We start from the raw sequence: 18,367 nt of genomic DNA on the forward strand, positions 1-18,367 counted from the left end.
CCCCTCCCCTCCCGGTGGCCCCTCCCCTCCCGTTAGCCCCGCCCCCTCCGCTCCCCCCCCCCCTCCCGTACCGGCGCCGCCGCCGCCCGGTTCAAACAACAGCGCCTGCCCCTGCCGCGTCCTCATTGGCTGAGGGGAGGGTCACGTGGGGCAAGCTGGGACTACAGTTCCCAGCGTGCCATTCACCTCTCGCGAGAGCTGCGGGATCCCGTGCGAGCGGGTTGCCATGGCAACAATGGCGGCGGCCAAGAGAGAGGCCTGGAGGTGGGGGGGGCCCGTGTGGGGTAAAGGGACCCACGGAAGGAGGGCGTTGGGGGGGGCTATGGGGCACATGTGGGGCCTGCATTGGGGGTCACAGCAATGGGGGTCACAGCCCCACTGAGCCTGTGGGGCCTGCATGGGGGTCACAGCCATGGGGGTCACAGCCGTGGGGGTCACAGCCCCACTCATGGTGGGGGGCCTGCATTGGGGGTCACAGCCATGGGGGTCACAGCCCCACTCATGGTGTGGAGCCTGCCGAAGGACACTGGAGGCTATAGGGGGTGTATGTGGCTGTCAGGGGCACCCAGAGACCCACAGTGGGGCTGAGGACATGTGTGGGGCCCGGGGGGTGCCTGTATGGGGCCATGTGCAAGCCAGGGGATGCCCAGAGACCCACAGTGGGGCTGGGGATGTGTGTGGGAGTCTGGGGGGGGTCTGGGGTACGTGTATGGGGCCATATATAAACCAGGGGACACCCAGAGACCCACAGTGGGGCGGGGGACGCGCATGCGGCCCTGGGGGGGGGGGTCACACACAGACACCCTGGGGGCAGAAGGGCCCCGCTCTGCCCCACAGCAAATCCCGCCCCATAGCAGGGGATGCCACCCCCCAGACCCGTTCTGACCCCCAATGGGGGGTCTGGGGCTCATCCCTGTGCCCCCCGCCCCATGTGCCCCCATTGACGCAGCAGCAGCAGTGGGGCAGGAGGCGGCCGAGCCTGCACACGGGTTTATGAGCGGTGCCAGGAACAGGTAAAAAACCCAAATCCATGTAAAAATGGGGGGGGCAAAGGGGGGATCGGTGCCCCCTCCCCCCCCCCGGACACAGCATTCCGGCAGCATTCCCTTTGTGGTGATCCCTGCGCCAGGCCAAGCACCCCCCACCCCAGAGCAGCACCAGGACCCCCGGATCCCAGTGTGGGGAGGGGGGGGAAAGGACAACAGAAAGGGGGAATCCAACCCATAAAGCCCCAACCGTGGCCCCATAGCTCAGGGGATGCCGAACTGCACCACCAGCTCCTCCTTGGCGTCCACGCGGATCTGGGACAGCGCACTGAAGGCATAGGCAGCTATCCGGGACACCTGCGGGACACAGACGTTATCTGGGATAACCACAGGGAGTGGGGATTGAGCAGCTCTTTTGGGTTCAGAAGGGGCCAAAATGGTAAAAATGGGCATTAAAGTCCTCTCTGTGCAACCAGGTTGGGATTCTGGAGCTGCTGCACCTGAACCCTGTGCTCAGCTCTGGGCCCCTCACTGCAAGAGAGACCTTGAGGGGCTGGAGCGGGGCCAGAGAAGGGAATGGAGCTGGAGCAGGGCCTGGAGCCCAAGGGTGATGGGGAAGGGCTGAGGGAGCTGGGGGGTTCAGATGGAGAAGAGAAGGCTCAGGGGGGACCTGATGGCTCCCTCCAAGTGCCTGCAGGAGGATGGAGCCAGGAGGGGCTGGGCTCTGCTCCCAAGGAACAAGGGATGGGACAAGAGGAACCGGCCTCAAGCTGCACCAGGGCAGGTTTAGATGGAGCTGAGGAACAATTCCTGCCCCACAGGGTGCTCAGGCATTGGAAACAGGCTGCCCAGGGCAGGGCTGCAGGCACTGGCCCTGCAAGGGGTCACAGCCCTCAGTGCCATGGGGCAGGGGTGCCCATGGGGCAATGGCTGCACTGGCTGCTCCTGAAGCCCTCCCCCAGCCCCATAGATCCCATGGCTCCGGGCTGGCACCAGCACCCCCAGCCCCTCACCTGCTGCAGGTCTGCGAAGGGGACGGGGTCACTGGCCAGGACCTGGTGGGGTTGGTTGGTGAGAGACGGCAGCGCCGGAGCCTTCTTCCAGTGCGTGAGGCTGGAGCTGAGCATGGCCAGGCGGGTGCTGGGGGCACCGCAGTCAGCACCCATAGGGACCCCACAGCACCCCAGGGCTATGGGGATGCCCCATGGGGAAGAGGAGTACCCCATGGCTATGGAGAGCACCCTATGGGGATGGGGAGCACCCCATAGGGATGGGCAGCACCCCGGCCCCACCTGTACTGCCGTGCCCGGTCCATGTACTCGTGCTGCTCCATGCCCTGTGAGTCCGCAGCCGACACGTCGATGATGTTGCTGGGGAGCAGCAGGGAGTGTGTCCCATCGTGGGCTCCAGGCTCATCCCCCCCGGGGATCCCCCCCCATGGCAACACCCCAAAACGGACATCATGGGGATGGATTGAGCCCCATGGGTGACTCAGACCCCCATGAATGGGCTGGGGATGGTCCCTATGCATATGGGGACTCACCATGAGCAGCCCTGAGCCCCTCCTATATGGGCTGGGGACAGCACCCATGCCTATGGGGTGACCCCCCCCCCAAAGACGACAAAGAGCCCTCCAAACTCGCTCTGCACCCCCAAACCCATTCCATCCCCCATATCACAATGAAGGCCTCCCAGCTCCTACCCCCACCTCAGCACCCCAGCGTCCCCCTGCACCCTGTGGGGCACAAACCATAGGGAAGGGACATTGGGATGGGGGGCACAGGAGCAGCTCCCCCTTCCCTTGGGCACCTCTGGGCCCCACAGTGAGGCTGCCCCACGGCACTGGGGGGGCTGCGGCAATGGCAGCGGCTCACATGGCAGTCTTGGCGAGGATGGAGGACAGCATGGCCTGCTCGTCCGTGCGCGCCGAGGGCAGGTTGTGGTAGCTCTGCTCAGCCCCGTTCAGTGCCTTGTTGGGGGGGCTGGGGTCCGGCTCCAGCAGCCGCTTTGTCTCCTCCTCCTGCGGGAATGGGGGATGTGGAGCATGGGATGGGTTGGGATGGAGGGAGCTGAGAGCTCATCTAAAGCCACGGGCAGGGACCCCTTCCACTGGAGCAGCTGCTCCAAGCCCCTGTGTCCAACTGGCCTTGAGCACTGCCAGGGATGGGGCAGCCACAGCTTCTCTGGGCACCCTGTGCCAGCGCCTCAGCACCCTCCCAGGGAACAGCTTCTGCCTTATCTCCAACCTGAACTTCCCCTGTTTCAGTCTGAACCCATCACCCCTTGTCCTATCACTGCAGTCCCTGATGAAGAGCCCCTCTCCAGCATCCTTGGAGCCCCCCTTCAGACACTGGAAGCTGCTCTGAGGTCTCCACGCAGCTTCTCTTCTCCAGGCTCAACAGCCCCAGTGGTTCTCAGCCTGGCTCCATACAGGAGCTGCTCCAGCCCCTGAGCATCCTCGTGGCCTCCTCTGGACTTGCTCCATCAGCTCCATGTCCTTCTGATGCTGAGGACACCAGAACTGCACCCAGTGCTGCAAATGGGGTCTCCCAGAGCACAGCAGAGGGGCAGGATCCCCTCCCTGAGCTCACGCTATGGGGCTGCCCCACACATGGGGGGCTCTGCCCCCCCCCCTCCCCGCTCACTGCACCCGGGTCACGTGACGCTCCCCCCCCCTCACCTGCTCCGAGGCCTCCCCTTCGCTGCTGTAGCAGCAGCCCATGGCGACCGCCGACCGCGGCTCACGTGACAGCGCCGGGCTGACACCCGGCTGGCCCCCCGTGACACAACATTGGGTCACGTGGGGCGCGGGCGGCCAATGGGGGAGCAGGAGCGGTCCGTGCTCCGCCCTCCTCCTCGTCCTCTTCCTGCTTCCGGCCTCACCCCGCGCGCAGGCGCCGATGGTCACGTGATCAGCTGCCAATCAGCGCGCGCGGAGGGGCAAAACAAGGCGCCGGGGGCGGGGCGATCCGCCAGGTGATGCGGTCACGTGACCGTAAGCCAATCAGCGCGCGGGGGAGCCGGCCCCGCCCTGGTGCTGCGTGCGTCACGTGACCTGTGCCGCGAGCGCGCGCGGAGACGCGTCACGTGACGTTAAGGGGTTGGGGGAAGGGATGGGGAGAGACGTTGCGCTCCCGCCTGGGCGATATCACGTGACACGGAACGCGCGTGCGCGGTGACGAGCCTCCGCTCCCCCAGTGCCAACATTGGCTTCCCATTATTCCCCATTACTCCCCATTGACCCCATTGATCCCATTGACTCTATTGACTCTCAGTGCACCCATTCCCCATTCACCCCAGTGCACCCATTGACCCCCTATTTCCCCCACTGGGCCCCACTAAACCCATTGACCCCCACTGAACCCAACACCCCCATTGCCCCCATTGACCACAGTGCCCCCATTGCCCCCACTGGCCCCCATTGCCCCCATTAACCACAGTGCCTCCATTGCCCTCATTGACCACAGTGCCCCCATTGGCCCCCATTGCCCCCATTGACCACAGTGCCCCCATTGCTCCCCATTGCCCACAGTGCCCCCATTGACCACGGTGCCCCCATTGGCCCCCATTGCCCCCATTGCTCCCCATTGCCCTCATTGCCCCCATTGGCCTCATTGACCCCACTGACACAAGGCAAGCAAGTGCCATTGATCCAGGGGTAACCAATGTACAGGGGGCTAATACAGAGCAATGGTACAAGGGAGTTAAAGGAATTCCTTTGCTTAAACACAGGTGTTGTCTGCCCTAAGTACTTCCCATTGCCGTCTGGCCATGGCATTGATCACTGCTGGAGGGGAGAAGCAGATGCGAGTTAATCATAGAATCATGGAATAGTTTGGGTTGGAAAGCACCTTAAGGTCATCCAGTTCCAACCCCTGCCATGGGCAGGGACACCTCACACTAAACCATGGCACCCAAGGCTCTGTCCAACCTGGCCTTGAGCACTGCCAGGGATGGAGCATTCACAACCTCCCTGGGCAACCCATTCCAGTTCTACTGACAAGGGACAAAAGCAGATGATTGGTTCTATTGATAAGCCAGGGAGAGGCAGACTGGGCGCCGACCAGACCCTAAGGCCATGTCTGGAGGTTAAAAGGTGTAAAGTTTAAGAGGAAGACTCATTTACTTCATCCTGAGACCCCTGCCCGTGACCAGAAGGGCACTGAGCAGGTGCAAAGGACCTTCCGGCTCATTGTAATACGGAGTGGGGATAGATAATCAATATGTATAGACAGATTGAGCAACCTCATGTCTATGTATACCTTAAGAGGATAAATGTAAAGGGAGAACACCCCTGAGGTGTGCATGCTTTGGGGCAGCGATCCCCATGCACCTCAGCGCTGAATGGAACCTACCTACATTACAGCATGAACACGTTGTGGGGTCTGTCCATACATCACCATGAATCCATAGGGCTCAGGTAGGGACCAACACCTGTGCTGTGCGCATGCGCTAACGGAGCTGAGCATCGTCCCCGCCCCCTCTGGGGACCCTCATGAATATTCATGATGTGTAACCAATACCTGAGCTGACCCCGCGGGGTGCGGGTCAGGAGGAGCGGTCCCATTGGCACCGGCGCCGTGATGAGCATCCCTGTTTGGGGTCTGATCCTGTGCTATGGGGGGTCCTGAGCCCTCCTGACCCCCCCAGACATGCACCCCCAAACCTGCACCCCTAAACCTGCACCCCCAAAACCCGCACCCCCCAAACCTGCACCCCCAAACCTGCACCCCTCAACCTGCCCCCCCCAAACCAGCACCCCCAAACGTGCACCCCCAAACCTGCACCCCCCAAACCCAACCCCCAAACCTGAACCCCCAAACCTGCACCCCCAAAACTGCACCCCCCCAAAACTGCACCCCCAAAACCTGCACCCCCCAAACCCGCACCCCCCAAACCTGCGCCCCCAAACCTGCACCCCCAAACCCGCACCTACAAACCTAGACCCCCAAACCTGCACCCCCAAACCCAACCCCAAACCTGCACCCCCAACCTGCACCCCTAAACCTGCCCCACCCAAACCAGCACCCCCAAAACCGCACCCCCAAACCTGCACCCCCCAAACCTGCACCCCCAAACCTGAACCCCCAAACCCGCACCCCCAAACCTGCACCCCCCAAAACCTGCACCCCCAAACCTGCAACCCCAAACCTGCAACCCTAAACCTGCACCCCCAAACCTGCACCCCCAAACCTGCACCCCTAAACCTGCACCCCCAAACCTGCACCCCTAAACCTGCACCCCAACCCACCCTCACCCCCCCCATCCCGGCCCCACTCAGCGGTAACCGGAGCCGGAGCTGTGGCTCCATCAATTATTGAGAGATCGACGGCAAGCTCCAGAGCCAAACACAGAGAGATCCTAATCCTGATCCTGGTCCTGGTCCTGATCCTGGTGCTGGTCCTGGTCCTGGTACTGATCCTAATCCTGATCCCGATCCCAATCCTGATCCTGATCCTGGTCCTGGTACTGATCCTGGTCCTGGTCCTGTTCCTGCTCCTGATCTCCACAGCCCAGAGGGATCCAGATCCTTGATCCCAGCTCCTGATTCCTGGTGTCCAGAGAGCTCCGGCTCCAGCATCCTGCCCCATTCCCTGCCCCCTGTGCAGCTGGGACCAGGTACGTGCCCCCCAACCCCTGCTGCACCTGGGGACCCCCAAGCTCCGGGGTTGGGGGGCAGGATATGGGGGTTGGGGGGCATGCTGGGGGGCTCCAGTGTTGGAGGGAGACTGGAGGGGTGCAGAGCATTGCAGCCTCATGGCACAAATGCTGCCTGTGGGGCTGTGTTTGCTATGGAGCTGTGTGTGTCTATGGAGCTGTGTGTGTCCAGGGGGCTGTGTTTGCTATGGAGCTGTGTGTGTCTATGGGGCTGTATTTGCTATGGGCTGTGTCTATGGGGCTGTCCATGTCCATGGTTCCACCCGTGTCTCCCCCCCAGCCCCATGGTGTCGGTGGCCATCGCGCTGGCATTCGTGCCACTGGTGCTGGCGCTGGCGCTGCGCTCGCGGCACTGGGCGGTGCTGGTGGCGCGGGTGGCGCTGGGCTGGCTGCGGGACAGGCTCAGCTCCGTGCCACGGGAGCACCGCGCGCTGCAGTACCTGCTGACACACGCGGTGCCCGGAGACCCCCGGCACGTGCTGCTCACCCTGGACCAGTGGAGCCGCCGCTGCGAGCACCTCAGCTGCGTGGGGCCTGAGAAAGGTCAGCACTGGAGGCAACGGCACCATTGATATGGCCATGGCATCATTGACATGGTCACACCATCATTGACATGGCCATGGCACTACTGACATGGCCATAGCACCACTGACATAACCATGGCATCATTGATATGGCCATGACATCATTGACATCACCATGGCACCACTTACATGGCCATAGCATCACTAACATGGCCACAACGTCATTGACATGGCCACGGCATCATTGACGTGGTCATGGCATCACTGACATCACTGTGGCACCACTGACGTGGCCATAGCATCACTGACATAGCCACAGTGTCATTGACATGGCCACGGTACTATTGACATTGCCATGGCATCATTGACATGGTCACAGCATCATTGACATTGCCATAGTACCACTGATATAGCCATGGCATCATTGATATGGCCATGGCACCACTGACATAGCCATAGCATCACTGACATGGTCACAGCATCATTGACATTGCCACAGTACCACTGACATGACCACAGCATCACTGACATTGCCATGGCATCATTGACATGGCACAGTACCATTAATATGGCCATAGCATCATTAACATGGCCACGGCACCATCGACATGGCCACGGCACCCTTGACATTGCCACAGCATCATTGACATGGTCACAGCATCTTTGACATTGCCATAGTACCACTGACATGACCACAGCATCACTGACATTGCCATGGCATCATTGACATAGCCACAGTACCATTAATATTGCCATGGCACCATTGACATGACCACGGTATCACTGACATGGCTACAGCATCATTGTTATACCCATAGCACTGTTAGTGTGGTCATGGCACTGTTGGCATGGCCTTAACATCATTGACATGACCATGGCATCATTGTTATGGCCACAGCACTGTTGGCATGCCCACAGAACCACTGGCATGCCCATGGCCCTGTTGGTGGTCATGGCACCATCAACATAACCATGGCACCACTGACATGGCTGTGACACCACTGGCATGGTCGTGATGCTGTTGGCATGTCTTGGTACCATTGGCTGTGGACATGGCACCATTGATGTGGCCATGGCATGGCCACAGCATCACTGGCACAGCCCTGGCATCATCATGGCCTTGGCACCATTGGCATGGCCATGGCACTGCCACCACAGCCCTGTGCCAGGGCCACAGCCCCACAACCACTGCCCCACACCACACGGTGCCCCTGGGAAGCCCTGTCCCTGCTGGTCAATGCCACATCCTGTTCCTGCTGGTGATGGCATCGGCGTCACCGTCCCCTGTCCCCATTGATGCTGGTGGCCCCATCCTGCGTCCCCATTGATGCTGGTGCCTGCGCCCTGTCCCCATTGATGCCAGGGCCCCATCCTGCATCCCCATTGATGCCGGTGCCTGTGCCCTGTCCCCATTGATGCCAGTGCCTGTGCCCTGTCCCCATTGATGCCAGTGCCTGTGCCCTGTCCCCATTGATGCCAGTGCCCCATCCCCATTGGCGCAGGGCGGGTGGTGGAGCGGGTTGCTGATGCGCACGGAGCCCGCAGCGGGTGCTGGAGCTGGGCACATCCTGCGGGTACGGAGCGGTGCTGCTGGCGCGGGCACTGCCGCCCGGAGCGCGGCTGCTGACGGTGGAGCGGGACCCGCAGAGAGCGGCCATGGCGGAGAAGGTCATCCGGCTGGCGGGGTTCGATGAGCGCACTGTGAGTGATGGGATGGATGGAATGGGAATGGGATGGGAATGGATGGGAATGGGGATGGGAATAGGCAGGAGGTCATCCGGCTGGCGGGGTTCGATGAGTGCACCGTGAGCAACCGGATGGGATGGGAATGAGATGGTGATGAGATGGGAATAGGCAGGAGGTCATCCGGCTGGTGGGGTTTGATGAGCGCACTGTGAGTGATGGGATGGATGGGAATGGGGATGGGAATAGGCAGGAGGTCATCCGGCTGGCGGGGTTTGATGAGCACACCGTGAGCGATGGGATGGGATGGGAATGGGGATGGGATGGGAATGGGATGGGAATGGGCAGGAGGTCATCTGGCTGGTGGGGTTTGATGAGCGCACTGTGAGCAATGGGATGGGATGGGATGGGATGGGAATGGGGATTAGCAGTGAACAGGATGGGAATGGGCAGGAGAAGATCATCAGCTTGTGGGTTCAATTAAAAGATTGTGAACACAGGATGGGAAGGGCAGTGGATGGGATGGGAATAAGAGCAGGAATGGGCTGGGAATGGGTTGGGAACGTGTTGGGGGATGGGTTGGAATAGGCTGGGAATTGGCTGGAATGGGTTGGGAATGGGTGGGAATGGGCTGGGAATGGGTTGGGAATGTGCGGGAATGGGCTGGGAATGGGTTGGGAATGGGTTGGGAATGTGCTGGGAATGGGCTGGGAATGGGCTGGAATGGTTGGGAATGGGGCTGGGAATGGTTGGGAATGGGCTGGAATGGGCTGGGAAGGGGTTGGGAATGGGCTGGGAATGGGTTGGGAATGGGTTGGGAATGGGCTGGGAATGGGTCGGAATGGGTTGGGAATGGGCAGGGATAGGCGTTGTGAATGGGCTGGGAATGGTCTGTGAAGCACATGGAGCAGCTCCGGGTCCGCTGCAGTTGCAGCTGATCGTGGGCCCCTCAGAGGAGGTGATCCCACAGCTGCGCTCCCGGCACCGCATGGACACCCACTGACTTCATCCTGATGGAGCACGGCAAGAGCTGCTACGAGCTGGACCTGCGGCTGCTGGAGCGGCACCGGCTGCTGGCGCCGGGAGCCACCGTCATGGCTGACCACGTGCTGTGCCGGGAGCGCCGCGGTTCCTGCGCTACGCACGCGGCTTCCGGCCGCTTCCGCTGCCGACTGCACAGAGCAACGCTCGAGTACTGCCAGGGCATCACTGATGGCATCGCTGAGCTGCGGTACACCGGCAGGGATGCAGGTGGGGACGCAACGGGAACGGGGTGGGAATGGGGTGGGAACACAGTGGGAATGGGGTGGGAACGTGGTGGGAATGGGGTGGGAATAGGGTGGGAACACAGTGGGAATGGGGTGGGAATGGGGTCGGAACAATGGGAATGGGGTGGGAATGGGGTGGGAAAGCACTAGGAATGGGGTGGGAACACAGTGGGAATGGGGTGGGAATGGGGTGGGAACATGGTGGGAATGGGGTGGGGACGGGGTGGGAATGGGGTGGGAACACAATGGGAATGGGTAGGAACAGAGTGGGAACACACAGGGAATGTGGTGGGAACAGTGGGAACACAGAAGAAACGTGGTGAGAACATGATGGGAAGGACTGGGACTGTGGTGGGAACACTGGGAATGTGATAGGAACACACTGGGAATGGGGTAGGAACGGAGTGGGAACGCACAGGGAATGTGGTGGGAACACACTGGGAATGGGGTAGGAACACAGTGGGAATGGGGTAGGAACGGAGTGGGAACACACAGGGAATGGGGTAGGAACACACTGGGAATGCACTGGGAATGTGGTGAGCACGTGATGGGAACACACTGGGATGTGGCGGCCGCTGGAACCACATTGGGAGGTGGTTACTTAAAAAGAGAGTTTATTTGGGAATGGGAATGGCAGTTCCCACCCAGGCTCTGGGTCTGTCCGTGCCCCACAGAGCCCCCCCAGTGCTATGGGGAGCACACAGACCCCCCCAGTGCAGCTCCGGTTGGGAACGGCCCTCGGCACACTCAGATCATCCACTGGGTCCTGGTCCTGCTCCGCACCCTCCATGTCCACCTGGGCAGCAGGAAGGGGAAGCAGAGGAGGACCCACAACTTGTGGGGCTCGCCCCACACCGGAGCCCCCCTCACCTCGTTGATCTCCCCATCGTCAGGGGACTCATTGTAGTCGTTCATCTCGTCCATGTCCTGCATGTCCTCATCGTCCTCTGAGTCCTCCTCACTGTCCTCATCATCCTCATCATCCTCCTCCTCCTCCTCATCATAGTGCTATGGGGGCAGACCGCTGCCATTGCCAGCCCCACGGCCCCGTTCCCAGCCCCACATCCCCGTTCCCAGCCCCACATCCCCGTTCCAGCCCCACTGCCCCGTTCCCAGCCCCACTGCCCCGTTCCCAGCCCCACTGCCCCGTTCCCAGCCCCACTGCCCGTTCCCGGCCCCACAGTCCCATTCTCGGCCCCACATCCCCGTTCCAGCCCCACATCCCCGTTCCCAGCCCCACATCCCCATTCCCATCCCCACATCCCTGTTCCCTGCCCCACGGACCCGTTCCCATCCCCACATCCCCGATCCCAGCCCCACATCCCCGTTCCCATCCCCACATTCCCCGTTCCCAGCCCCACATCCCCGTTCCCATCCCCACATCCCCATTCCCAGCCCCACATCCCCATTCCCATCCCCACATCCCGTTCCCAGCCCCCACATCCCCATTCCCAGCCCCACATCCCCGTTCCCAGCCCCCACATCCCGTTTCCCAGCCCCACATCCCCATTCCCAGCCCCACATCCCCGTTCCCATCCCCACATCCCCGTTTCCCAGCCCCACATCCCGTTCCCAGCCCCACATCCCCGTTCCCATCCCCACATCCCCATTCCCACCTCGGATGGCCGGTTTCCCTATGGGTACCAAAGTGTTGTCCTTCTCGGCGATGCTCTGGAGCTGGGGGGGGGGAAGAGGAGGATGAGCCCCAAACCCCCCCCCCCCCGTTTCCCCCCCCATTAACACTGTCATTAACCCCCCCCCCCCCATTGAAGCCTCATTGACCAAACCCGGCTGGTTTGAGCCCAAAACGCACCCAGGCCTGATGCTGCTGCTCCTGCTGCTGCAGCTCCGTCTCGTCCACGCACGGACGGTCCAGGTTGAACACAGAGGCTCCGTGATGCGGGGGAGCAGCGACGGGAACAGCGTTGGACATGGCGGGGGGGGGACGGGAACGGGAATGGGAATGGGAACGGGAATGGGGACGGGAACGGAAACGGGAAACGGCACCGAGAGCGGCTCAGCAGTGTGGATCACCGGACTGCGCATGCGCGGATGGGAGGCCACGCCTACAAGGGGCGGGGCGAGGAGGGGAGGGACGGATGAGGAGGGGCGACCCCCTAACGCTGAGTATGGGAATGACCGGGACAGCAAGGGGTATATGAGACACCTGTGGGGTAACATGTGACATCAATGGGGTACATGTGACACCAATGGGGTACATGTGACACCAATGGGGTACATGTGACACCAATGGGGTACATGTGACACCTGTGGGGTACATGTGACACCAATGGGGTACCTGTGACACCAATTAGGGTACATGTGACACCAATGGGGTACATGTGACATCAATGGGGTACATGTGACACCTGTGGGGGTAACATGTGACACCAATGGGGTACCTGTGACACCAATAGGGTACATGTGACACCAATGGGGTACATGTGACACCAATGGGGTACATGTGACATCAATGGGGTACATGTGACACCAATGGGGTACATGTGACACCTGTGGGGTACATGTGGACACCTGTGGGGTACATGTGACACCAATGGGGTACATGTGACATCAATGGGGTACATTGTGACACCAATGGGGTACATGTGACACCCTGTGGGGTCCCTGTGACACCAATGGGGTACCTGTGACACCTGTGGGGTACATGTGACACCAATGGATACCTGTGACACCAATGGGGTACATGTGACACCTGTGGGGTACATGTGACATCAATGGGGTACATGTGACACCAATGGGGTACATGTGACACCAATGGGATACCTGTGACACCTGTGGGGTACATGTGACACCAATGGGGTACATGTGATACCAGTGGGGTACATGTGACACCAATGGGGTACATGTGACCACCAATGGGGTACATGTGACACCAATGGGGGTACATGTGACCCCCGACCATCTGTGACCCATGTGGGGCATTTCCGACCCCCCATAGTGTGGTACCTGCCCCCCCTGGAGCATCTTTGACCCCCCAAGTGGTACCCACCCCACCCGGCTCCCTTGTGCCCCCCCCCTGAGGACACCCCCCCCCCCAGGGGCATCTCCAACCCCTTCCCCCCCCCAGCACCCATGGGGTGCCCCACAGCCCTATTGGGGGGGTCCAATCCTGCCCCTTATAATGGGAACCCGGTCCCGAGGCCACCCCCAAACCCCCCCTATGGGCCTATCCCGAACCCCCCCCCCTCGGCCCCCCCATGTCCCCCTATGGAGAAGGGAAGGAAACAACATTCCCGGGTGGATTTTGGCTGCTGTCGGGTCCCACCCGGCGCCGGACAGACGGACAAGGACCCGGCTGCTGCCCCACAGCGTGCCCCACACCGTGCCCCATAGCCTGCCCCATAGCGTGCCCCCCCCCGTGCCCCACACGCCGCTGACGTCCCCGTGTTCGGTCGTCCAAGGGTTGCTCCGCACCACGACCTTTGAGATCGCGGCACCTGCATCCCCGAGGTAAGAACCCGGTGCCCCACTGCGTGCCCCATTGCGTGTCCCACCTGTGTGCCCCTCTGCGTGCCCCTCTGCGTGCCCCACTGCGTGCCCCATTGCGTGTCCCACTGTGTGCCCACCGCGTGCCCCTCTGCGTGCCCCACTGCGGCCCCATTGCGTGTCCCACTGTGTGCCCACCGCGTGCCCCTCTGCGTGCCCCACTGCGTGCCCCATTTGCGTGCCCCACTGCGTGCCCCACTTGCGTGCCCCATTGTGTGCCCCACTGCGTGCCCCATTGCGTGTCCCACTGTGTGCCCACCGCGTGCCCCACTGCGTGCCCCTCTGCGTGCCCCTCTGCGTGCCCCTCTGCGTGCCCCTCTGCGTGCCCCTCTGCGTGCCCCATTGCATGCCCCACTGCGTGCCCCACTGCGTGCCCCTCTGCGTGCACCCTCTGCGTGCCCCCTCTGCGTGGCCCCATTGCATGCCCCACTGCGTTGCCCCACTGCGTGCCCCCCTGCGTGCCCACTGTGTGCCCACTGTGTGCCCCACTGCGTGCCCCACTGCGGCGCTGAGCCCGTGCCCATGGACAGGACCATGGCTGTGCTGTGGGTCCTGGTGCTGCTCGTGGCCGGAGCTATGGGGCAGGACTCGCTGCTCAACACCTGCATGGATGCCAAGCACCACAAGGCAGAGCCTGGCCCCGAGGGGCAGCTCTATGGGCAGGTGGGTCTGTGCTCCCCATAGCTGTTCCCATTGCGGCTATGGTGCAGCCCCATCCGCGGTGCTGAGCCCCGCTCCGTGCAGTGGCTCGCTCTGGAAGGACAACGCCTGCTGCACGGCCAACACCAGCCTCGAGGCGCACCGGGACCAGTCCCTACCTGTATGGCTTTAACTGGGACCACTGTTGGGGTGATGCCCCCCAGCTGCAAGCCGCCACCTTCATCCCAGGACACCTGCTTGTATGAGTGCTCCCCCAACCTGGGGCCGTGGATTGACAAGGTGGGGCAGGAAACACCCCAGACAGCATGGGTGTGACCCATAGATGGGGTGAATGGGGGTGAATGGGGATGAATTGGGATGAATGGGATGAATAGGAAGTGAACTGGAGTGAGCAGGGGTGAAACGGGGTGAACAATGGGTGAATGGGATGAATAGCAGTGAACTGGGATGAACAGGAGTGAACTGGGATGAACAGGAGTGAACTGGTGTGAACGGGTGAATTGGGATGAACAGGGATGAATGGGATTGAACAGGAGTGAACTGGGATGAACAGGAGTGAACTGGGGTGAACGGGTGAATTGGGATGAACAGGGATGAACGGGTTGAACAGGAGTGAACTGGGGTGAACAGGGGTGAACAAAGGTGAATGGGATGAATAGCAGTGAACTGAGGTGAACAGGGGTGAATTGGGGTGAATGGGGGTGAACAGGGGTTGAACTGGGTGAACAGGGGTGAATGGTGATTAATAGCAGTGAACTGGGTGAATAGGGGTGAATAGGGGTGAACTGGGATGAAAGGGGTAAAATGGTGTGTGAACAGGTGTAAATAGGATGAACAGGAATGAAGTGGGGTGAACAGGGGTGAATGGGGTGAATTGGGATGAACTGGGGTGAATAGGGATCGAATGGGATGAACAGGAGTGAACTGGGGTGAATTGAGGTGAACTGGATGAACAGGGGTGGGTAGAATTGGATGAACCGGGATGAACATGTGTGAATTGGGATGAACTGGGGCTAAACTGGGGTGAATGGGGGTGAACTGGATGAACTGGGATGAACAGGCACGAATTGGGATGAACAGGAGTGAACTGGGATGAACAGGGGTGAATTGGATGAACTGGGGTGAATTGGGATAAACTGGGATTGAATGGTGTTTGAACTGGGATGAACTGGGATGAATTGGGATGAACTGGGATGAACAGGGGTGAACTGGGATGAACACGGGTGAATTGGGTATGAACAGGGGTGAATGGTGTTGAACTTGGAGAAACTGGGATGAACTGGGATGTCACAGGGGTGAACAGGGATGAACTGGGATGAACTGGAATGAAACTGGGATGCACAGGGTTGAACAGGGATGCACAGGGATGCACCGGGATGCACAGTGGTTGAGCAGGGCTGCCGGGGGGCAGCCGGGGCTGCCGGGATGAACTGGATGAATTGGGATGAACTGAGATGCACAGGGAGCACAGGGATGAACTGGGATGCCACAGGGGTGAACTGGGATGAACTGGGATGCACAGGGATGAACTGGGATGAACTGGGATGCACAGGGGTGATGGGGATGCCCGGGGGCCAGCCGGGGTTGCCAGCGTGAGCCGGGATTGAACTGGGATGAACTGGGATGCACAGTGATGCACAGTGATGCACAGTGATGCACAGGGATGATGGGTGCAGCCGGTGCTGCCGGTGTGAGGCCGGTTGCCCCCTGGTGGTACCTCCGGTGCCCGCAGGCTGACACCAGCTGGCGCCGGGAGCGGATCCTACACGTGCCCCTGTGCCAGGAGGACTGTGAGCAGTGGTGGGAGGACTGCAGGGACGCGCTCACCTGCAAGGACAACTGGCACAAGGGCTTGGGACTGGCGCTCAGGTCAGTGGGGGCACTGGGATCCCCACCCCATAGCGGGACCCCTGTGGGTCACCAGCCCCATTGACACTGCCTGAGTCCTGCTTCTGTGGGGGCTTTGAGGCTCTGCATGGGTTGAAGGTCTCCATGGTCAACCCCACATCTTGCTGCAAGCTTTGAGGGGATCTTGAGGGGCTCTGCATGGGGTGAGGGGCTCCATGGTCAACCCTATGGGAGAGGGGTCTTTGGAGGGTCCCCATGGATGGGGGGGTCCCCATGGGTTGAAGGTCTCCATGGTCAACCCCACATCTTGCTGCAGGGGGAGGTGGCTTTGAAGGGATCTGGAGGGGGTGCCTCCAATGGGTTGGGGCTCCCCATGGGTAATCCTATGGCTGGGAGAGGGTTTTGGGCTTAAGAGTCCCCATAAGCTCAGGGTCTCCATGGTAAATCCTGCATCTCCGATGATGAGGTTGGACTGCATCCCAGCTCCATGGCGGCTTGAGGGGGTCTTGGGAGGGTCCCTGTGGGTTGAGGGTTCTCCATGGGTTGGATGTGTCCATGGTCAACCCTATGCTTTGAGGGGGTCTTAGGTGGGGTCCCCATGGGCAGAATCTCCATGGGTTGGGGTTCTCCACAGGTTTGAGGCTCTCCATGGGTTCTGGGGTCTCCATGGGTTGGGGTTCCCCCTGTGCTGTGGTCCCCTGACCCCAGAGCTGCCCCCCATCCCACAGCCCAATGCCCGGGGTCCACAGGCGGGTGCCGGTGCCCCCGGGTCTGAACCGGTGCCCTGGGGCTGACCCTGCTGACCCCAGGGCTGACCCCGCTGACCCTGGGGCTGACCCTGCTGACCCCGAACCGGGTGCCCCGGGGCTGACCCCGCTGCTGACCCCGCTGACCCCGGGGTCTGACCCTGATGACCCCGGGATGACCCCGGGATGACCCCGTTGACCCCGGCGCTGACCCTGCTGACCGTGTTGCTGACCCCGCACCGGTGCCCCAGTGCTGACCCAGCTGACCCCTCTGGTCCGAACCGGTGCCCCCGGGGCTGACCCCGAACTGGTTCCCCTGTTGCTGACCCCGCTGACCCCGTTGCTGACCCCCGCTGACCCCGGTGCTGACCCCGGGCTGACCCCGCTGACCCCGGGCTGACCCCCTGCCCCCGTTGCTGCCCACCGCAGGTACGAAACCGGTTGCCCGCAGGGGTCTCTGTGCCTCCCGTTCCCTGCAGTGTTCCCGTCTCCGTCCGCGCTGTGTGAACGGGTCTGGTCTCACTCGTACCGGGTCCCGGGGCTGGGCCGGGGCAGCGGCCGCTGCATCCGCCTCTGGTGGGACCCGGCGCTGCCCAACCCCAACGCTGCCGTTTTGCGCTGTCTTATGCTCGCGGCGCTGCCCCCCCCGGAGCCCCCCGGCTGCCGGTACCGGCTGTGCTGGGGCTGCTGCTGCTGCCCGTGGTGAGGGGGGTGCTATGAGCAAACACGGACCCCTGACCCCCCTATGGGGCATCCCCGGACAGTGACCCCCCCTAAGGGCACCCCCCAAACTGTTGCCCCCCCCCTATGGGTTACTCCCAAACTGTGTCCTCCTCCCTCATGGGCACCCCCGGACAGTGCCCCCCCCAAACCGCGTCCTCCCCATGGGCACCCCCAAACTGTGCCCCCCCCTATGGGGCACCCCCAAACTGTGTCCTCCTCCCCCATGGGCATCCCCAAACCATGCCCCCCCCCGGCACCCCCAAACTGTGTCTTCCCTACCATGGGAACCCACAAACTGTGTCTGTCCCACCCCCATAGCACACCCCCAGAGGGTGTCTTCTCCATGAGGAACCCCCAAACCGTGTCCTCCCCATGGGGTACCCCAGACCGTGTGTGTTCCCCAGTGAGATCAGCCCATCTGTGTGTCCCGCCCCATGGGATACCCCAAACTTGTGTGTCCCCCACATGGGGCATCCTCAAACCACGTGTACCCCCATGGGGTACCCCCAGACCGTGTCCCCCCCATGGGCACCCCCAAACTGCCTTCCACACAGGTCACTCCAAATCGTGTGTCCCTCCCTATGGGACACCCCAAACTGTGTGTTCCCCTCACGGGGCCCCCAGACTGTGTGTCTCCCCCCATGGGATACCCCTAAGTGTGTCCTTCCCATGGGATAACCCCTTAACTGTGTCTCCCCCCATGGGATACCCCTAAATGTGTCCTTCCCATGGGATACCCCAGACCGTGTGTTGTCTCTCCCCCA

General features: G+C 61.6%; 1 protein-coding gene, 1 long non-coding RNA gene and 2 pseudogenes across 2 annotated transcripts; 2 read left to right on the top strand and 2 right to left on the bottom strand.

The window, feature by feature from the left end:
• Nucleotides 1-1,078: 1,078 nt before the first annotated feature.
• On the bottom strand, nucleotides 1,079-3,770 carry LOC117438038 (ragulator complex protein LAMTOR1-like). Its single transcript, XM_034073398.1, has 5 exons — nucleotides 3,667-3,770; nucleotides 2,861-3,006; nucleotides 2,279-2,356; nucleotides 2,000-2,126; nucleotides 1,079-1,343 (listed from the first exon to the last, which is right to left on the bottom strand). Exons 1-5 carry the CDS (start codon nucleotides 3,706-3,708, stop codon nucleotides 1,251-1,253), a joined length of 486 nt encoding a protein of 161 aa, XP_033929289.1. The 5' UTR covers nucleotides 3,709-3,770; the 3' UTR covers nucleotides 1,079-1,250.
• A 3,158-nt stretch (nucleotides 3,771-6,928) lies between these two features.
• Nucleotides 6,929-10,491, top strand: LOC117438030 (transmembrane O-methyltransferase homolog; annotated as a pseudogene).
• A 225-nt stretch (nucleotides 10,492-10,716) lies between these two features.
• LOC117438040 (uncharacterized) lies at nucleotides 10,717-12,147 on the bottom strand. Its single transcript, XR_004550627.1, has 4 exons — nucleotides 11,933-12,147; nucleotides 11,736-11,796; nucleotides 10,990-11,127; nucleotides 10,717-10,915 (listed from the first exon to the last, which is right to left on the bottom strand). It is a non-coding gene; the product is annotated as an uncharacterized lncRNA (long non-coding RNA).
• A 1,400-nt stretch (nucleotides 12,148-13,547) lies between these two features.
• On the top strand, nucleotides 13,548-17,586 carry LOC117438031 (folate receptor gamma-like; annotated as a pseudogene).
• Nucleotides 17,587-18,367: the final 781 nt, after the last annotated feature.

This window comes from Melopsittacus undulatus (genome assembly GCF_012275295.1).
Source record: "Melopsittacus undulatus isolate bMelUnd1 chromosome 2 unlocalized genomic scaffold, bMelUnd1.mat.Z SUPER_2_unloc_1, whole genome shotgun sequence".
Classification (NCBI taxonomy): domain Eukaryota; kingdom Metazoa; phylum Chordata; class Aves; order Psittaciformes; family Psittaculidae; genus Melopsittacus; species Melopsittacus undulatus.

Bases quoted from the DNA above. Each gene is read 5' to 3' on its own strand.
- LOC117438038 (XM_034073398.1), bottom strand. From the start codon at position 3,708: ATGGGCTGCTGCTACAGCAGCGAAGGGGAGGCCTCGGAGCAG. The intron at 2,127-2,278 runs GTGGGGCCGGGG...CGGTGCCCCCAG, and splicing joins GACCGGGCACGGCAGTACAG to CACCCGCCTGGCCATGCTCA. The intron at 1,344-1,999 runs GTGAGGGGCTGG...TGTGTCCCGCAG, and splicing joins CCTTCGCAGACCTGCAGCAG to GTGTCCCGGATAGCTGCCTA.